This window comes from Podarcis vaucheri (assembly GCF_965113315.1).
Source record: "Podarcis vaucheri genome assembly, chromosome: 15".
NCBI classification, from domain to species: Eukaryota; Metazoa; Chordata; class Lepidosauria; order Squamata; family Lacertidae; genus Podarcis; species Podarcis vaucheri.
In genome coordinates, this window is record NC_138753.1 from 9,514,797 (window position 1) to 9,527,758 (window position 12,962).

At 47.3% G+C, this 12,962-nt stretch overlaps 1 protein-coding gene and 1 long non-coding RNA gene across 4 annotated transcripts in view; one reads left to right on the top strand and one right to left on the bottom strand.

The window, feature by feature from the left end:
* The window catches only part of CLUH (clustered mitochondria homolog), a 72,145-nt gene that overhangs the window by 5,073 nt on the left and 54,110 nt on the right, over positions 1-12,962 (bottom strand). For all 3 annotated transcript variants that reach the window (XM_082201181.1, XM_082201180.1, XM_082201182.1), the window contains exons 12-24: positions 12,726-12,830; positions 10,389-10,489; positions 9,973-10,125; positions 9,564-9,626; positions 7,333-7,577; positions 6,866-6,950; positions 4,552-4,705; positions 3,488-3,627; positions 2,805-2,885; positions 1,510-1,635; positions 818-939; positions 440-533; positions 184-318 (exon numbers count right to left, since the gene is read on the bottom strand). In XM_082201181.1, coding sequence (XP_082057307.1) covers positions 184-318; positions 440-533; positions 818-939; positions 1,510-1,635; positions 2,805-2,885; positions 3,488-3,627; positions 4,552-4,705; positions 6,866-6,950; positions 7,333-7,577; positions 9,564-9,626; positions 9,973-10,125; positions 10,389-10,489; positions 12,726-12,830 — 1,604 coding nt within the window. The remainder of the gene's footprint in view (positions 1-183; positions 319-439; positions 534-817; positions 940-1,509; positions 1,636-2,804; positions 2,886-3,487; positions 3,628-4,551; positions 4,706-6,865; positions 6,951-7,332; positions 7,578-9,563; positions 9,627-9,972; positions 10,126-10,388; positions 10,490-12,725; positions 12,831-12,962) is intronic.
* On the top strand, positions 10,641-11,701 carry LOC309519745. Its single transcript, XR_014213995.1, has 2 exons — positions 10,641-10,941; positions 11,441-11,701. It is a non-coding gene; the product is annotated as an uncharacterized lncRNA (long non-coding RNA).

Here is a 12,962-nt window from a genome sequence, read left to right on the forward strand (position 1 = left end):
CTGAGCTCTCGTGACGAGATGGGAGTAAAAATCCCCGAGTAGTGGTGCAGTAGAGTAAACTGAACAGCACTCTGGGACATTGAAATGTACTACGCATTGCTGCTTAATTCCTCAGACAAGGGAAATCAAGAGGTACATCTTACTGCCAAAGCCAATCTAGGCAGCTACCACAGGGCAACTCACTTTCAAGGGCATAATGTTGGCGCTGGATCCATTCTTGTAGATCTCATTCATTGTGCGTTGCAGGGCCACAGCCTGCTGAGTCAGATATTTCAAGTACTCCGAGCTTTCTTTGGTCTTATCGTGATGCTCACCAAGCTAGCCAAAAACACACACAGATATTTATTAATACTTATATATACATATTAAACAAATGCACATACATACTAACGGAAGCAGAAGGCGTTCAATGTATTAAAGCAAAGCAAGGGACCTTTACCTGGTTTTTGTAGATCGTGTAGCCTTCCTTCTCGTGCTGCAGAGCCGACCGGAACTCAGCTTTGCTCTCGTACACTCGGGCGACCAAGTGGTGACTGCAGAGAGGATGCAAAGGGAAGACGGCAGAATGATGTTTCTGCGCATGGTTGGAAAGCGATCGCGACGTGGGTGAGAATTCGGTTGCAGAAGCAAGTCTGGCAGATGCCTCCCCACCAACTTAACACTAAACAGTGTTTTTCAGTACTTTCATATAACGTTTGATCAATTGCATTTCCGTGGGGGGCAGGTCACGATATACACATTTGCATATAATGCATATATTTTAGCTGCGAAAGCCCCTCCCTCCCCACTGGGCAAACAACAGGATTGGGCGTTTCACCTGAGTGCAACTTTCAGAGACTTGGCGCCGTGGTACTTGGAGTTGATGAGCAGCGCGTTCTCCAGAAACCGCAGGGAGAGATCGTACTCCATCACTCCATGGAGGACCAAGCCAATGTTGTTCTAGGGGCAGAAGAAATGTTCCAGTGAGGCAGCACCAGAAGTAGACCTTTAGTGCTAGAGCTGGCCTTCTCACAAAAGAACCCCTAAGGAGCCCATCCCCCTAATCCACCCTCATGGCACATACAGGACACACAGTGATCAGAGGTGTGGCAGGGGGTGAGAATCCCACCCCCCTATTTTTATGCAAAAGAAGAACTTCCGCTTGTCAGAAACGCTGCATAAAAACGAACGATCATCATAATCCTTACAATGCTGTATATACAATATTTTAAATCAAATCTGAAAAACAAGGGACACAGGAAGATAGCAGTCTCTCCCGTCCCCCACAATCCGTTGCAGTTACTTTTGGTTATTGAGGTAATTTCTAAAAAAGATTTATACAGCACTGAATCACAGAACTAGAAGCCCACAAGGGCAAAAGAAACTTGTGTTCCAAATTAGAAACGCAAAAGGCAGAGGTTTTTCAAGACGCTGCATCTCATTGGAAAAAGTCAAGTTCTGCCTGCAGAAACCACACAGGTTCTTTAGCTGGGGCTCCAGAGACCCTGGCCGGCCAACAGCTAAACTTACATCCAAGAGTGCCATTTCTGGGTGATCTTCGCCAAACACCAACAGCATGAGGTAGCGTGCGCGGTATAGCAAGTTGAGCGCTGTAGACAGCTGGCTGTTTGCAAAGCAGTACAAAGCAAGGTGCATCTAAAAGAGGCGTAAGACAGAATCTGGTTGCAGATGAACAATTTAGACACACTAATCATCATCATCATCATCATCATCATCATCATCATCATCTCAACAAGAAACAAAACGGTTAAAAGTCAGAATCATCCCTCCTTGCTGTCCTCCCCGCCCCTCCCCTGGAGAATATTCCTTCTGTTTCCAAAATTTGGACTGTGATGCCTTTTAGTTCCATAGTCCTAATTGGCATCATTCATGGTAATAGCAGCTGGAGGGGGATGGGAGTTTGGAGAAATACACGTCTTTAGGATTTGGGGGTGGGTGAAAGGAACTCAAAGATAACCTGGTGAGGATAGCGTGTGATCAGTGACTATGGAATACTGCTAGGATGAAGATGAAAAAATTTGCTTGCCGCTGGGGATGGAACAGGCTGCATCCTGAGCAGCAGGACTTTGCGCTGCAATGTTTTGTTGCAGAACCCAGCTGTCTCCACCAAGGGAAGAACGCACAATCCAAGGCTGCACCTGCACCTTATATTTAAAGGACTCTTATGCCACTTTAAACAGTCAGGCCTTCCCCGCAAATAATCCTGGGAACTGCAGGTTGTTAAGGGTGCCTGGAGTTGTTGGGGGCACCCTGATCCCCATCACAGAGCTACAATTCCCAGAAAGGTTTAGCCAACAACTATCCTTCCTAGGGAGCTCAGAATTGTAGCTGTATGAGAGGAACAGGAGTCTCCCAGCAATGCTTGGCTCCCCTTAATAAACTACAGTTCCCTGGATTCTTTGGGGAAAGCCGTGACTGTTAAAATGCTAGAACAATGCTTAATTTAGTGCATGGTGTAGATGTAGCCCAACTTCCGGGGGGGGAGGAGAGAAACTCAGAACTCTGACACCAACCCCCCAAAGACTGTTGCTTGTAGGCAACAGATCTCAATGGTAGAAAAGTGGGCTGGTTTTCTTTGGGGGGGGGGGAGACTTCTAATGCAATTGGTAAGGGGAATTGGAATGTTCCGATTTCAAGATCTCCCCACACTGAGAAAACACAAAAGCTAGCACCTCAGGGAAAAGGGTTCTGACTTCTCCTTGATATGCTGGTTTTCTGTGGGCAAGGGGGTGTTTGCATGACGCTTGCCTCCTCAGCTGCCTGCTGCAGAATCCCTTCAACCCTCCCCGCTGTCTGCTACTTACATATTCCTGAATTGTGTTGGGGTGCTCTATCCCAAGGACTCTCTCGCTCATGAGCACTGCTTTCTGCTGGTTACTTAAGGCCTGGAACGAAAGGAAGAAGACAGAGTTGAAAAGCCAGGAAAACGTAAAACCTCCTCCGCCTCTCACAAAAAAAACCCAGGAGATTTTCGGGTTTGGGCTTCATAAAACCAGTTGTTGTTCTTTCTTGCTTTCTCAGAACGCTTAAACTATAGTTCCCAGGATTCTTTGGGAAGGAGTGTCAGCCTATAACCCAATGGTGTCATCCAACGAAGATAATTGGTGGGGGAGATTCGGGAGAGAAAAGGGAAGTACTTCTTCACACCATGTTATAGCTAAACATGCGGAACTCATTGCCACAAGATGTGGGCGAATTCCTTCCACCAATTTGTCTAAACCCATCAAGGGATAAAAGTCATGATACTTCTACGGTTAGCCCTCAAGGTTTCAGAGGCAGGTGTCTTCTAAATGCCAGTGGCTGGGGGGTCAGAAGGGATCTGTTGGTTCTCCTGCCCTGATTGTGGGCTTCCCAGAGGCACCTGATTGGCCACTGTGGGAAACAGGATGCCGGACTAAAGAGGCCTTCCTTCGGTCCAACCCAGCAGGCCTCCTGCCTACGTAACGCAGAAGATTTGGGAGCAGCGAGAGGCCAGGGCTCCCTGTACCTCTGAGTAGTCTCCCATGATGTAGTTCAGGCGAGACAAGAGACGAAGGCAGGCGCAGATTTCCATGTGCATGGCGCCATACACGTTGTTGAACAGGTTTAAGGCCTCGCTGATCAGCTCGCAGCCCTCCTTCAAGAAACCTGAAATGCGCAAAGAAAATGCACTCTTGAGATTGCAGGTGATGCTTAACTATAAGCAGTTGTTGGCATCTCTGGAGGTGAAGTCAAAACCGCTGCATTAGCAGCACTAAAGTGACCAAGCCTGGGCAGTGCATATGGAGGCCCAAATGACAAGACCTTCCTCTCGGCTTCACTGATGTGATCCAAAGGAAAGCAGAGCACCAGCTTGGCTGCAGGAGTTGCAGGAAGAAGGCATGCAACACGCCATCCAACCATCTTAGAGACTCACTCCAGATTTGTGTAGGGTTTACCCCTTAGCCTTTTCTTCTGGATGTGGAGGATTGTAAGCAGTGGAGGCTGGTTTTATCAGTGCAAATGGGGCACTGGCCCCACCGCCTCTCAATCTGCCCCCACCTTGCTGCTTACAACCAGTTGGGGAGGGGAGACGTCTCCTTTGTCTCCATATTGCCCACTTGTAGAACTCAGCAGGGACGACGAAAAGGAGAACGTTGCTGGGTAGCTCAGTTGGTAGAGCACGAGACGCTTCAAGCCCCACATTGGGCAAGCAATTTCTGCATTGTAGGGAGTTGTACTAGAAGACCGTTGCAGCCCCTTCAGTGTCTGCAATTCTACGAATTACGTGGCCATGTCTGCCGCTGGATCTGGCGCCACCTAGTGTTGGGCTCCCTGCATTCTGCCCTACCCTACCCCAATGACTGTGCCGTACGTACGTGTTGCAAAATAAGTGCCTATCTCCCTGCCACATGCCTTGCACAGAGATCTGGGTAAACTTTCGTTTTAATTTTTTTTATTTTTAAACTTCTCAGGGAGTCAGGATCCGGCATATAAGAGCCCCTGGGCTGCCAAGGTTAAACGCCACCCCCAGGACCTATCCACCTTAGTTCGAAGCCGAATTCACAGCCAGTAGTACATTGCAAGTGATACCTTGCTGCACTTTCGCCTGGCCGCTTTGGAAGAAATGGAAGGCGTCCGAGGCTTTGGGGTTGACGTGCTTCACAACCGGGAAGATGTTGAGGATGTCCTCTTCTGTGAACGTTGGCTTGTGGCGGTTATCAAAGTTGTATTCTTTCAGAAGGATCTGAAACACAAACACACACAAATGCTTCCATACCTTTCCCAAGAGAAAAGGAAAAGCCACTTGTTAAGTACCACTCTACGTTGCCTCGGTCCAACCCCAATTGGGAGACCTGCGTACGGGTTCTGGGCGCCACAGTTTAAGGCGGCTATCGACAAACAGTGTTCTCAATGAGGGCTGATCCTAAGCGCTGCTGTTGCTTGCTTCCATAAAAAACTTTTTTGAAGCTTTTCTACAATGTAATAAAAAGCAAACTAATCTAACTAAACTTTCCAGAGATGGAAAGAAGGTAAAAGTCTCTACTAGAGAAGAATGGAAGATTAAGTTGATGGATTATGCCGAAAAGGCAAAAATGGCCGGAAGAATCAGAAATCAGGAAGACCAAAATTTTAATAAGGAATGGGGAATTTTTTACAATTTATCTTAAAAACCATTGTAAACTGATAAAATCGTTAGTAGGACTGGAGTAACACTTGCAGTTTAATGGTGAATTTTGGACATTATGGAGAGGTAACAGATTTGGATTATTATAAAAGATGCAGCAGGAAATGATTAACAATAGGACCCACAAAGGGGAGGAGGGAAGTCCAGGAGATTCTTTGGAATCTTGTTTTTATGTTGTATGCTGGATATGTGCAGTGCTTTTTTTTTTCCTTTTAAAAACATGTTTAGGGGTACTCTCATTTTGACTCAAGAAAATCACCATTTTATAGTTCAAATCGGGAAAAATAAATACAGTAAATGGACAAAAGTACAAAGATTCACAAAATGTTTAGGGGTATGCATATCCCTGCATACCCCCATAAAAAGCACTATATAATATTATCTAAGTAAAAACAAAAGAGAAAAGAAAATGCAAACTCCTCTCTCAAAAAATAGATTTTAATACCCTCCAATGATAATAGGGACATTTTCATCAGAGGAACTATGCAGAGAATGCTGCCCCTTCGGCATCTGTGTTTCTGCTGCCACCCCCACCCAGGATTTCTCACTCCCAAAAAAAAAATCCCCCTGACCCTCATTGACTGCTTTTTGAGTTCTCAGCTCAAAGGGGTGGGGTGGCAATGGCTCCTTGACCATAGCTAAGGAGGAGGCCTAGGTCTGCGCGTAATAGTGAGCCATGGTTAATGGTGACCAAACGAGGTTTGTAACCAGAAAGCCTAGTCAACTATCTCATTTTAACCGTGATTTATAAACCATAGTTAAGCTGCAGGGGCTGGGTTCACGAGACCAGCTACCGTTAACTAAAACCATGGTTTATAAACCATGGCTCGGAGCAGATGTGGGGAATGTTCTGGCCCTCCAGTTGTTGCTGACCTACAATTCCCAACATCCCTGGCCACTGGCCATCCTTGCTGGGGAGGAGTTGGAGTTCAGCCAACATCTGAAGGGCCAAAGGTTCCCCACGAGTTACAGATGAACCAGGCATCGTGGGCAGCTCAATTGGGAGCCATCCTCTTAGTCACAGTCTTAAACTAAGAGTGTAGGTGGAGATTGCAGAATTAATTGGATTAGGCTCTACCAGGTGGTGTGTGGGTTTCAGGCCACACCTGTGACTGCTGAAGAACAGCAGCAAAATAATGGTTAAAATACAGCAGTTACTGTACTTTTCTCCTGCCTCAAGCGAAAGTTCCTTCTTAGGGAGATTACTGAAGGGGATGCATGACAGTTTCTATCAGCAAAGCTAGAAATTAATCTCAGGTGGCATTGCATAACCTAGTGGCTGGCAGAACGCAATGCATTCCTCCTGTTCGCTAGAAGAGCTCAGTAACTAAGAATGAGCGATTCCTCCCCCTTCCCTCCCAGTTCCTTTTCCTTTCGTGCTGTCACCCTTAAGATTTTGAGAGCTTAAGGCCTGGGGCTGTTTTACCGCTGATATTTGCAAACTTGCTTTGGGAGCCTCTTCCAGCTAAAGCAGTGTTTCTCAAACTTGGGTCTTCCGCTGTTGTTGTAACTACAACTCCCATCATCTCTGACCACTGGTCCTGAGAGTTAGGGATGGTGGGAGTTGTAGTCCAACCACAGCTGAAGACCCAAGTTTGAGAAACTGAGCTAAAGAGCAGGATAAAAATGCCTTTTAAAAATAGTCTATGTTCTTCCAAGTTGTGTTCGGAGGGGTAAGTGAGGGGGAAGAACTTGGAGGTTGTGTACGTTGTTCCCCACCTGGATTCCAGTTTTGAGGGAGATCTCACGTAGCAGGGTGACCTTCTGTAGACTGTATGCTTCCACTGCTTGGTCAACACTCTCACTGCCAAAAAAGGAGAAGGGGGAGTCAAAAGGGAGCAGCGCACCAGAGGGAGCCACATTTTCAAACTAGGACTTCACAGGGGAGACATTCCCAGATTTACCTGGGCATGTCGGGGATTGAACCTGGGACCTTTCCACACATAACACAGGTGCTTTAACCCTGAGCTACAACCCTACCCCCTAAGCTCTGCACTGCCCAAGTCACATCCTGCTGCCAGCCAAAGTAGAGAGCACAGGGCAAGATAGAGATGTAATCTGATGGTCTCTGGAGTCCAGTATTGTGTGGAAGACCGTGGATCTCTCACCATGGACTGACAGCAATCCTTACACACAACAGCTGTGAGTTTCCTAGGTTTCCTAGGTTTTATTTTTAAGAGACGTACCATTCCAAGCTGAAGTCAAAGTAACTTTTGGCTTCCGAACAAATGTTCTTCCACAATTCTTGAGGGCTCATGGTGGCCCAGGCAGTGTTGTCAGCGGCCCCCAAATTCCGATTTTTCCTCCTCTTGTTCTTTTTCTTGGAGACCAGCTCATCGGCCGGGAGATGGGCCACGGGGTTTGGGAAGGAGCTGAGGAAGCAGTTGAGGAAATGGCTGATGGCAGCTGATAAGCCCGACAGCTCCACTCCCTGTGGGAGGGAAAGTGGAGACCGTTAGCACGCTACATGTTAGTGAAGTCAAATAATGCAAACGGAGTCCAGGGAGAAAATTCCTTACTGAGCAAACCCAACACAAGCAGTGTGTGATTTGAGGAGAAGGGAACAGAGAGGTTTCCTTTTCCTTACTTCAGGCCTTCTACATGACAGGGAGACACTCAACCAAACATACAGAGGAAAACTCCCTCAGGACTACCCAGCTAATCATCTGTTCATTTAAAGATGTGTAAACTGCACTTTCATAAAAAACCATCGCAAGGTGGTATGTCGACTAAAAACACAGTATCACAATAAAAAAACTTAAACCACATAAGAAAGAGCTGGTTGGCAAAGAATCTCAGGTTTGAAAAGACTGCCCAAATAACATGTTTTTTATTGGACATCTTAAAATGAGCAGGGACGGCTCCTGCCCAATTTCTATTGGCAAGGTGTTCCACAGAGCTGGACCTACCATGCTAAAGTCTCATCCCCTGGTGACGGCCAGACGAACCTCAGGGATAAGTGTGACCACCAAAAGTGCCCCCTCAGAAGGCCTTGGCAATTGAGGAGGAGGAGGAATCAAGCAGTCTTGAAGGTACTTTCCATCTCTGAGGGCCTTCTGGCATTTCCCTCACTGCAAGAAGTGAAGTTACATGGAACCAGGCAGAGGGCCTTCTTGGTAGTGGCGCCCTCCCGTCAGATGTCAAGGAGACAAATAACTACCACGTTTAGAAGACATCTAAAGTTAGGAAGTTTTTAATGTCTGATGTTTTACAGTGAAACCTTGGTTGCCGAATGTAATTCGTTCCGGAAGCTTGTTTGGCTTCCGAAATGTTCGACGACCGAGGGGTGGCTTCTGATTGGCTGCAAGAGCCTCCTGCACTCCAGCAGAAGCTGTGTCGGAGGCCTGGCTTCCAAAAAACGTTAAAAAACCAGAGCATTTACATTCGGTTTGGGAGCCGAAATGTTCTAAAACGGAGGCGTCCAGGAGCCGAGGTCTGACTGTCTTATGTTTTTATAAATGTTGGGAGTCTCCCAGAGTGGCTGGGGCAACCCAGTCAGATGGGCAGGATACAAACAATAAAATTACTATTATTAATTCCTACTACTACTACTTTGTGTCCAGGTCACTTGGGGCGTTGTGAATTAACAGGAGCTTGAACCTTGGATGGCAGTAAATCGATAACCAACAAAACCTCCGAGAAGGATTAGTTGCATCTTCTGGATCAGATTTGCCCCAAAAGTGAATGAAATGAAAGAAAGACTGAACTGGGTTTTTTGGGGGGCAGGGAGCTATTACACTGTGGGCGTCCCTCCCCAGCTGAGGCATCCGGATGCCAGAAGCCCCATGTGGGATTCCACACACACACAACTGTGGAAGGTGGCTGGAAAATGCAAAGCATTTTGGAGGAGTCACTGCTCTGGAAACAAACCCAAGCAGATTGCTGCATGTGCTGAAGAAGCATTTTTGGGGGATGGGGGGGGTGGAGAAAGAGGAACCCTATGCAAGCCCCCCCCCCCCAGCTTCCCAGGGATTTGGGAACACCAGGCTTTCATTAACTGTGCCGCGGGTCTGACACAAGTTCACACAAACACTTGCCCCTCCTTGTTAAAAACCTTTCCTGCTGAGCGCGGAAGACAAAAACACAAGCTCAGCCATGAAGGAATAGTTTTTGAATCACTCTCTCACACACACACCACACACAGACAAGTTGCCACTGGTTCTCCCTCAACCACACAGGCCTGCTCTTATTTTAGGCCTTAATGAGATTGTGCTTCCGGTTGCTAGGCAACCTGTGCAAGAAGCCTAAGGAGGAAATGGCTTCTCTCTTGATCTGGGAAGACTGGGACTGGGTGGGGGGAAGGCAGAGAGAGAGAGAGAGAGAGAGAGAGAGAGAGAGAGAGAGAGAGAGAGGCAACCCTTGCGCAGGAGAGGGCATGTAAGGGAAGGTGTTTGGGGTTGCATAATCCGATTTGTACCTGAAGGTATGTCTTGAAGATGTGCTTAGCCGACCGGGTGATCAGTTCTGTGATTCCAATTTTCTGTTCCAAGGAAACAAATTGGGAGGGGGGGGGACACACAAAAGAGCAAACAGGTCAAGCAGGAGACAAGAAACACATGGAACCGCCAACCTTCTGATCGGCAAGCCCAAGAGGCTCAGTGGTTTAGACCACAGCACCACAGCATGTACCTAGAAAATCCCGGCCGTATGGCAGCCCTAATATATGTGGGCTTTTTTTTAAAAAAAGCTGCGGTTCATGAAAGACAAATTATCCCAGCTGGATCTCTGCCAGGGCAAATAATCCTCAAGAAACAACAACAACATTTATTTATTTTTAAGTGTCAATTAGAGGTTGGGGAAAAAACAAATAAACTTTTGAGGCTTACATAGATGTGATCTAGCTGAGCCCGGCCAGGGGTCTTGGTGATGAATTCCACCACTCTGCCCAGGTAGCGCATGTTGATGCCTCGCTGGTGCATGGCTTCGGCCAAGGTGGCGCCGTCCATCGGGAGCATGGTGTGGTCAAGGCAGTCTTTCACCTGCCAAGGAAGAAGAAAACACACAGCAGAACTTAGCAAGCCTGGCTTTTCTGGATGCAGGAGGTTCAATCCATAATTACATCTCCAGACAGAAATGGGAGAGTCTTCTGGTCTTAAGCTCCTGCCAGTCCGTGCGGACAATACTGAGCTAGATGGACGGAGGGTCTAGGGCTCAGTATAAGGCTGTTTCCTATGCCGTTCCTATGTAAAGACTGCTCCCCACCCTCTTCTCTCCCCCTTCCTCCTGGCGCAAATTCACTCACCAAGCCTGGAATTTGATAGGACACCAGAAAAGCAGCTGCATCCTTTAGCAACCGCTTCTGGTCCTGAATCTGCTCTTTGCTGGACTCTGGAAAGCGGACCCCTATGAAAACAGGAAAGGAAGATCAGCCAGATGGGAAAAGGGCCATATATATATATATGTGTGTGTGTGTGTGTGTGTACACACACACACTACCTGTATGTAATTTAAATTAACAAGTTTAAATTTAAAAATACTAAAAAGAGGGTGGGGAGAAAAAAAAGGTTTTGACAATCTCACCCGCCACCGGCTGGATGGGAGTTTGGCTTTTGTGTGCTGCCCCTGGAATGTAACTGCTATGTTAAGCTGAGAGTTGCCTTTATGGCATATATTTCTGTTAGCAAGATTTTGCCAAGTTCTGCCCAACTCTGCTGGGGGGAAAAAATACACACCTCTCAGAATTGGCCAAAGCTGCCTCCCCTTCAATGTTAACCCTGGGGAAGGATGGTTAGCTAGGAACTTTCCTGCAGCAGGTCAGAGAGTGGTCTGCATTCACACATTGCACTAAACCAGGGGTCTGCAACCCGCGGCTCCGGAGCCACATGTGGCTCTTTTACACCTTTGCCGCGGCTCCGGGGTGGATACTAACGAGGGGAGGAGGCGCATTGTGCGCCCCGACACTCCCCACTGTGGCGGGCGCTGTACTGGCTGTGACGTCGCATGGGGGTGGTGTGTGCGTTATTCACGCACCGTCCCGACGTCACCTTCCCGCCCGCTACATAGTAAGGGGCATGTACGCTGGTCACTGCATTGAAAGGGGGCATGTACACCGGTCACTGTTTTGAAGGGGAGTGAAGAACACACACACAAAAAAAGGTAACTTGTTAATTTAACGTTTATTTCTATGAGGAGGAGTAATTCTGAGGGGTCAAACAAAGAAATAATAAAAAAGTGACAAAAAAGTTATTTTTATAATGACGAGTTTTTTACGGCTCCCAGTTTTTTTTTCTTCGGAAACGGGTCCAAGTGGCTCTTTTTGTCTTAAAGGTTTCAGACCCCTGCACTAAACTATAGCTTAGAATGAACGATATGGAAATCATGGGGCTCACAGCAGGCCCACCCCCCCATTTGCCCAGGATAAGATAGGACTAGTGTGGTGTAGTGGTTAGAGGGCTGGAGTAGGACCTGGGAGACCAGGCCATGAAGCTCAGTGGGAGACCTTGGGTCAGTCACTCACTCTCAGCCCAAGCTACTTCACCATTAGGATAAAAATGGGAAGGGGAGGGGGAAGTATGCAGGCCACCTAGAGCTCCTCAGAGGAATTGAATAAACAAACAAACAAACAAACAAACAAACAAATAAATAATAAAAACCTTCCACTTTCGCTCCACCCGTCAATTCAACCAGACAGACTGCTTAACATGGTTTCAATCCATTACAGAATTTTAGAGTTGGAAAGCACCCTGAGGATCATCTAAATCAGTGATGGCCAAACCTGGCCCTCCAGTTGTTTTTGGACTACAAATCCCATCATCCCTAGCTAACAGGACCAGTGGTCAGGAATGATGGGAACTGTAGTCCCAAAAAACCAGTTGGAGACCCAAGTTTGGAAAAGCCTGACTAGTCCAACCCCCTGCAAGGCAGGAATATGCAGCCGCCCCATAGGGGGATCGAACCTGCAACCTTGGCGTTACCAGCACCATCCTCTAACAAACTGAGCTATCCACCCATGTCAGCTTCTCTTGGTTTAGCGATGGTCAAAGTAATGGGTTGTACTTCAATGTTAGTCCCACTTAGAACAGATCCACTGAAAATAATGGACACGACTAACTTGCAGTCTATTTATTTCACGGGACCGACCTACTCTGAATATAAACTTAGCTTGCTACAACCCAATGTTAACCAGTTTGGACAAAAATGGGCTCAGCTATCTATGGTTTGTGCCAGCAGAAGCAGATGCTTCTGAGCTTCTCCTAGCAATTGCGCAGAAAGCGTGTGTTGGCCCCAAGGCTTGCTGCAGATCCTATAATTGTGATTTATTTATTGATTATAGCATTCACACCCCACCTTTCCTCCAAGGAGCTCAAAGGGGGTACGTGGTTCTCCCCTCCTGTTTCTCACTGTTTCTTGCAGCTTAGGAGCTGCTTTGATGATCACTGACAAAGGCAGGATCAAGATGCATTGGAGGAAATACAGAACTTAGATGCTGGGTGGATTAAAAGCTGGGAGCTTCTGTGTGCAGAGCATCTCTTAAGTGTCCGAAAGAAAACACGCAGACGTCTAAACTCAAAAGGGTCAAACACTTGGAAGGGATTACGTGCTGCAAAGGACTCCAAGCACACCTGGGGAGCCTTCTTACCTGGCGAAAAAATATCTGGGTTAAACCGGATATCGAAGGACGTGTTGCTGATGGAACCGACAGCTTTGCAAGCATTCTGGATCACTTCCCGGCTTTTGGGGTCCACTGGGTAAAGGAGACAAAATAGGTTGCAGAGCAAATGTGGGGGACCTTTTCCGCTTCATAGAACCATAGAACTGTGGAGCTGGAAGGGACCCCGAGAGTCATCTAGTCCAACCCCCTGGAATCTTTTTGCCC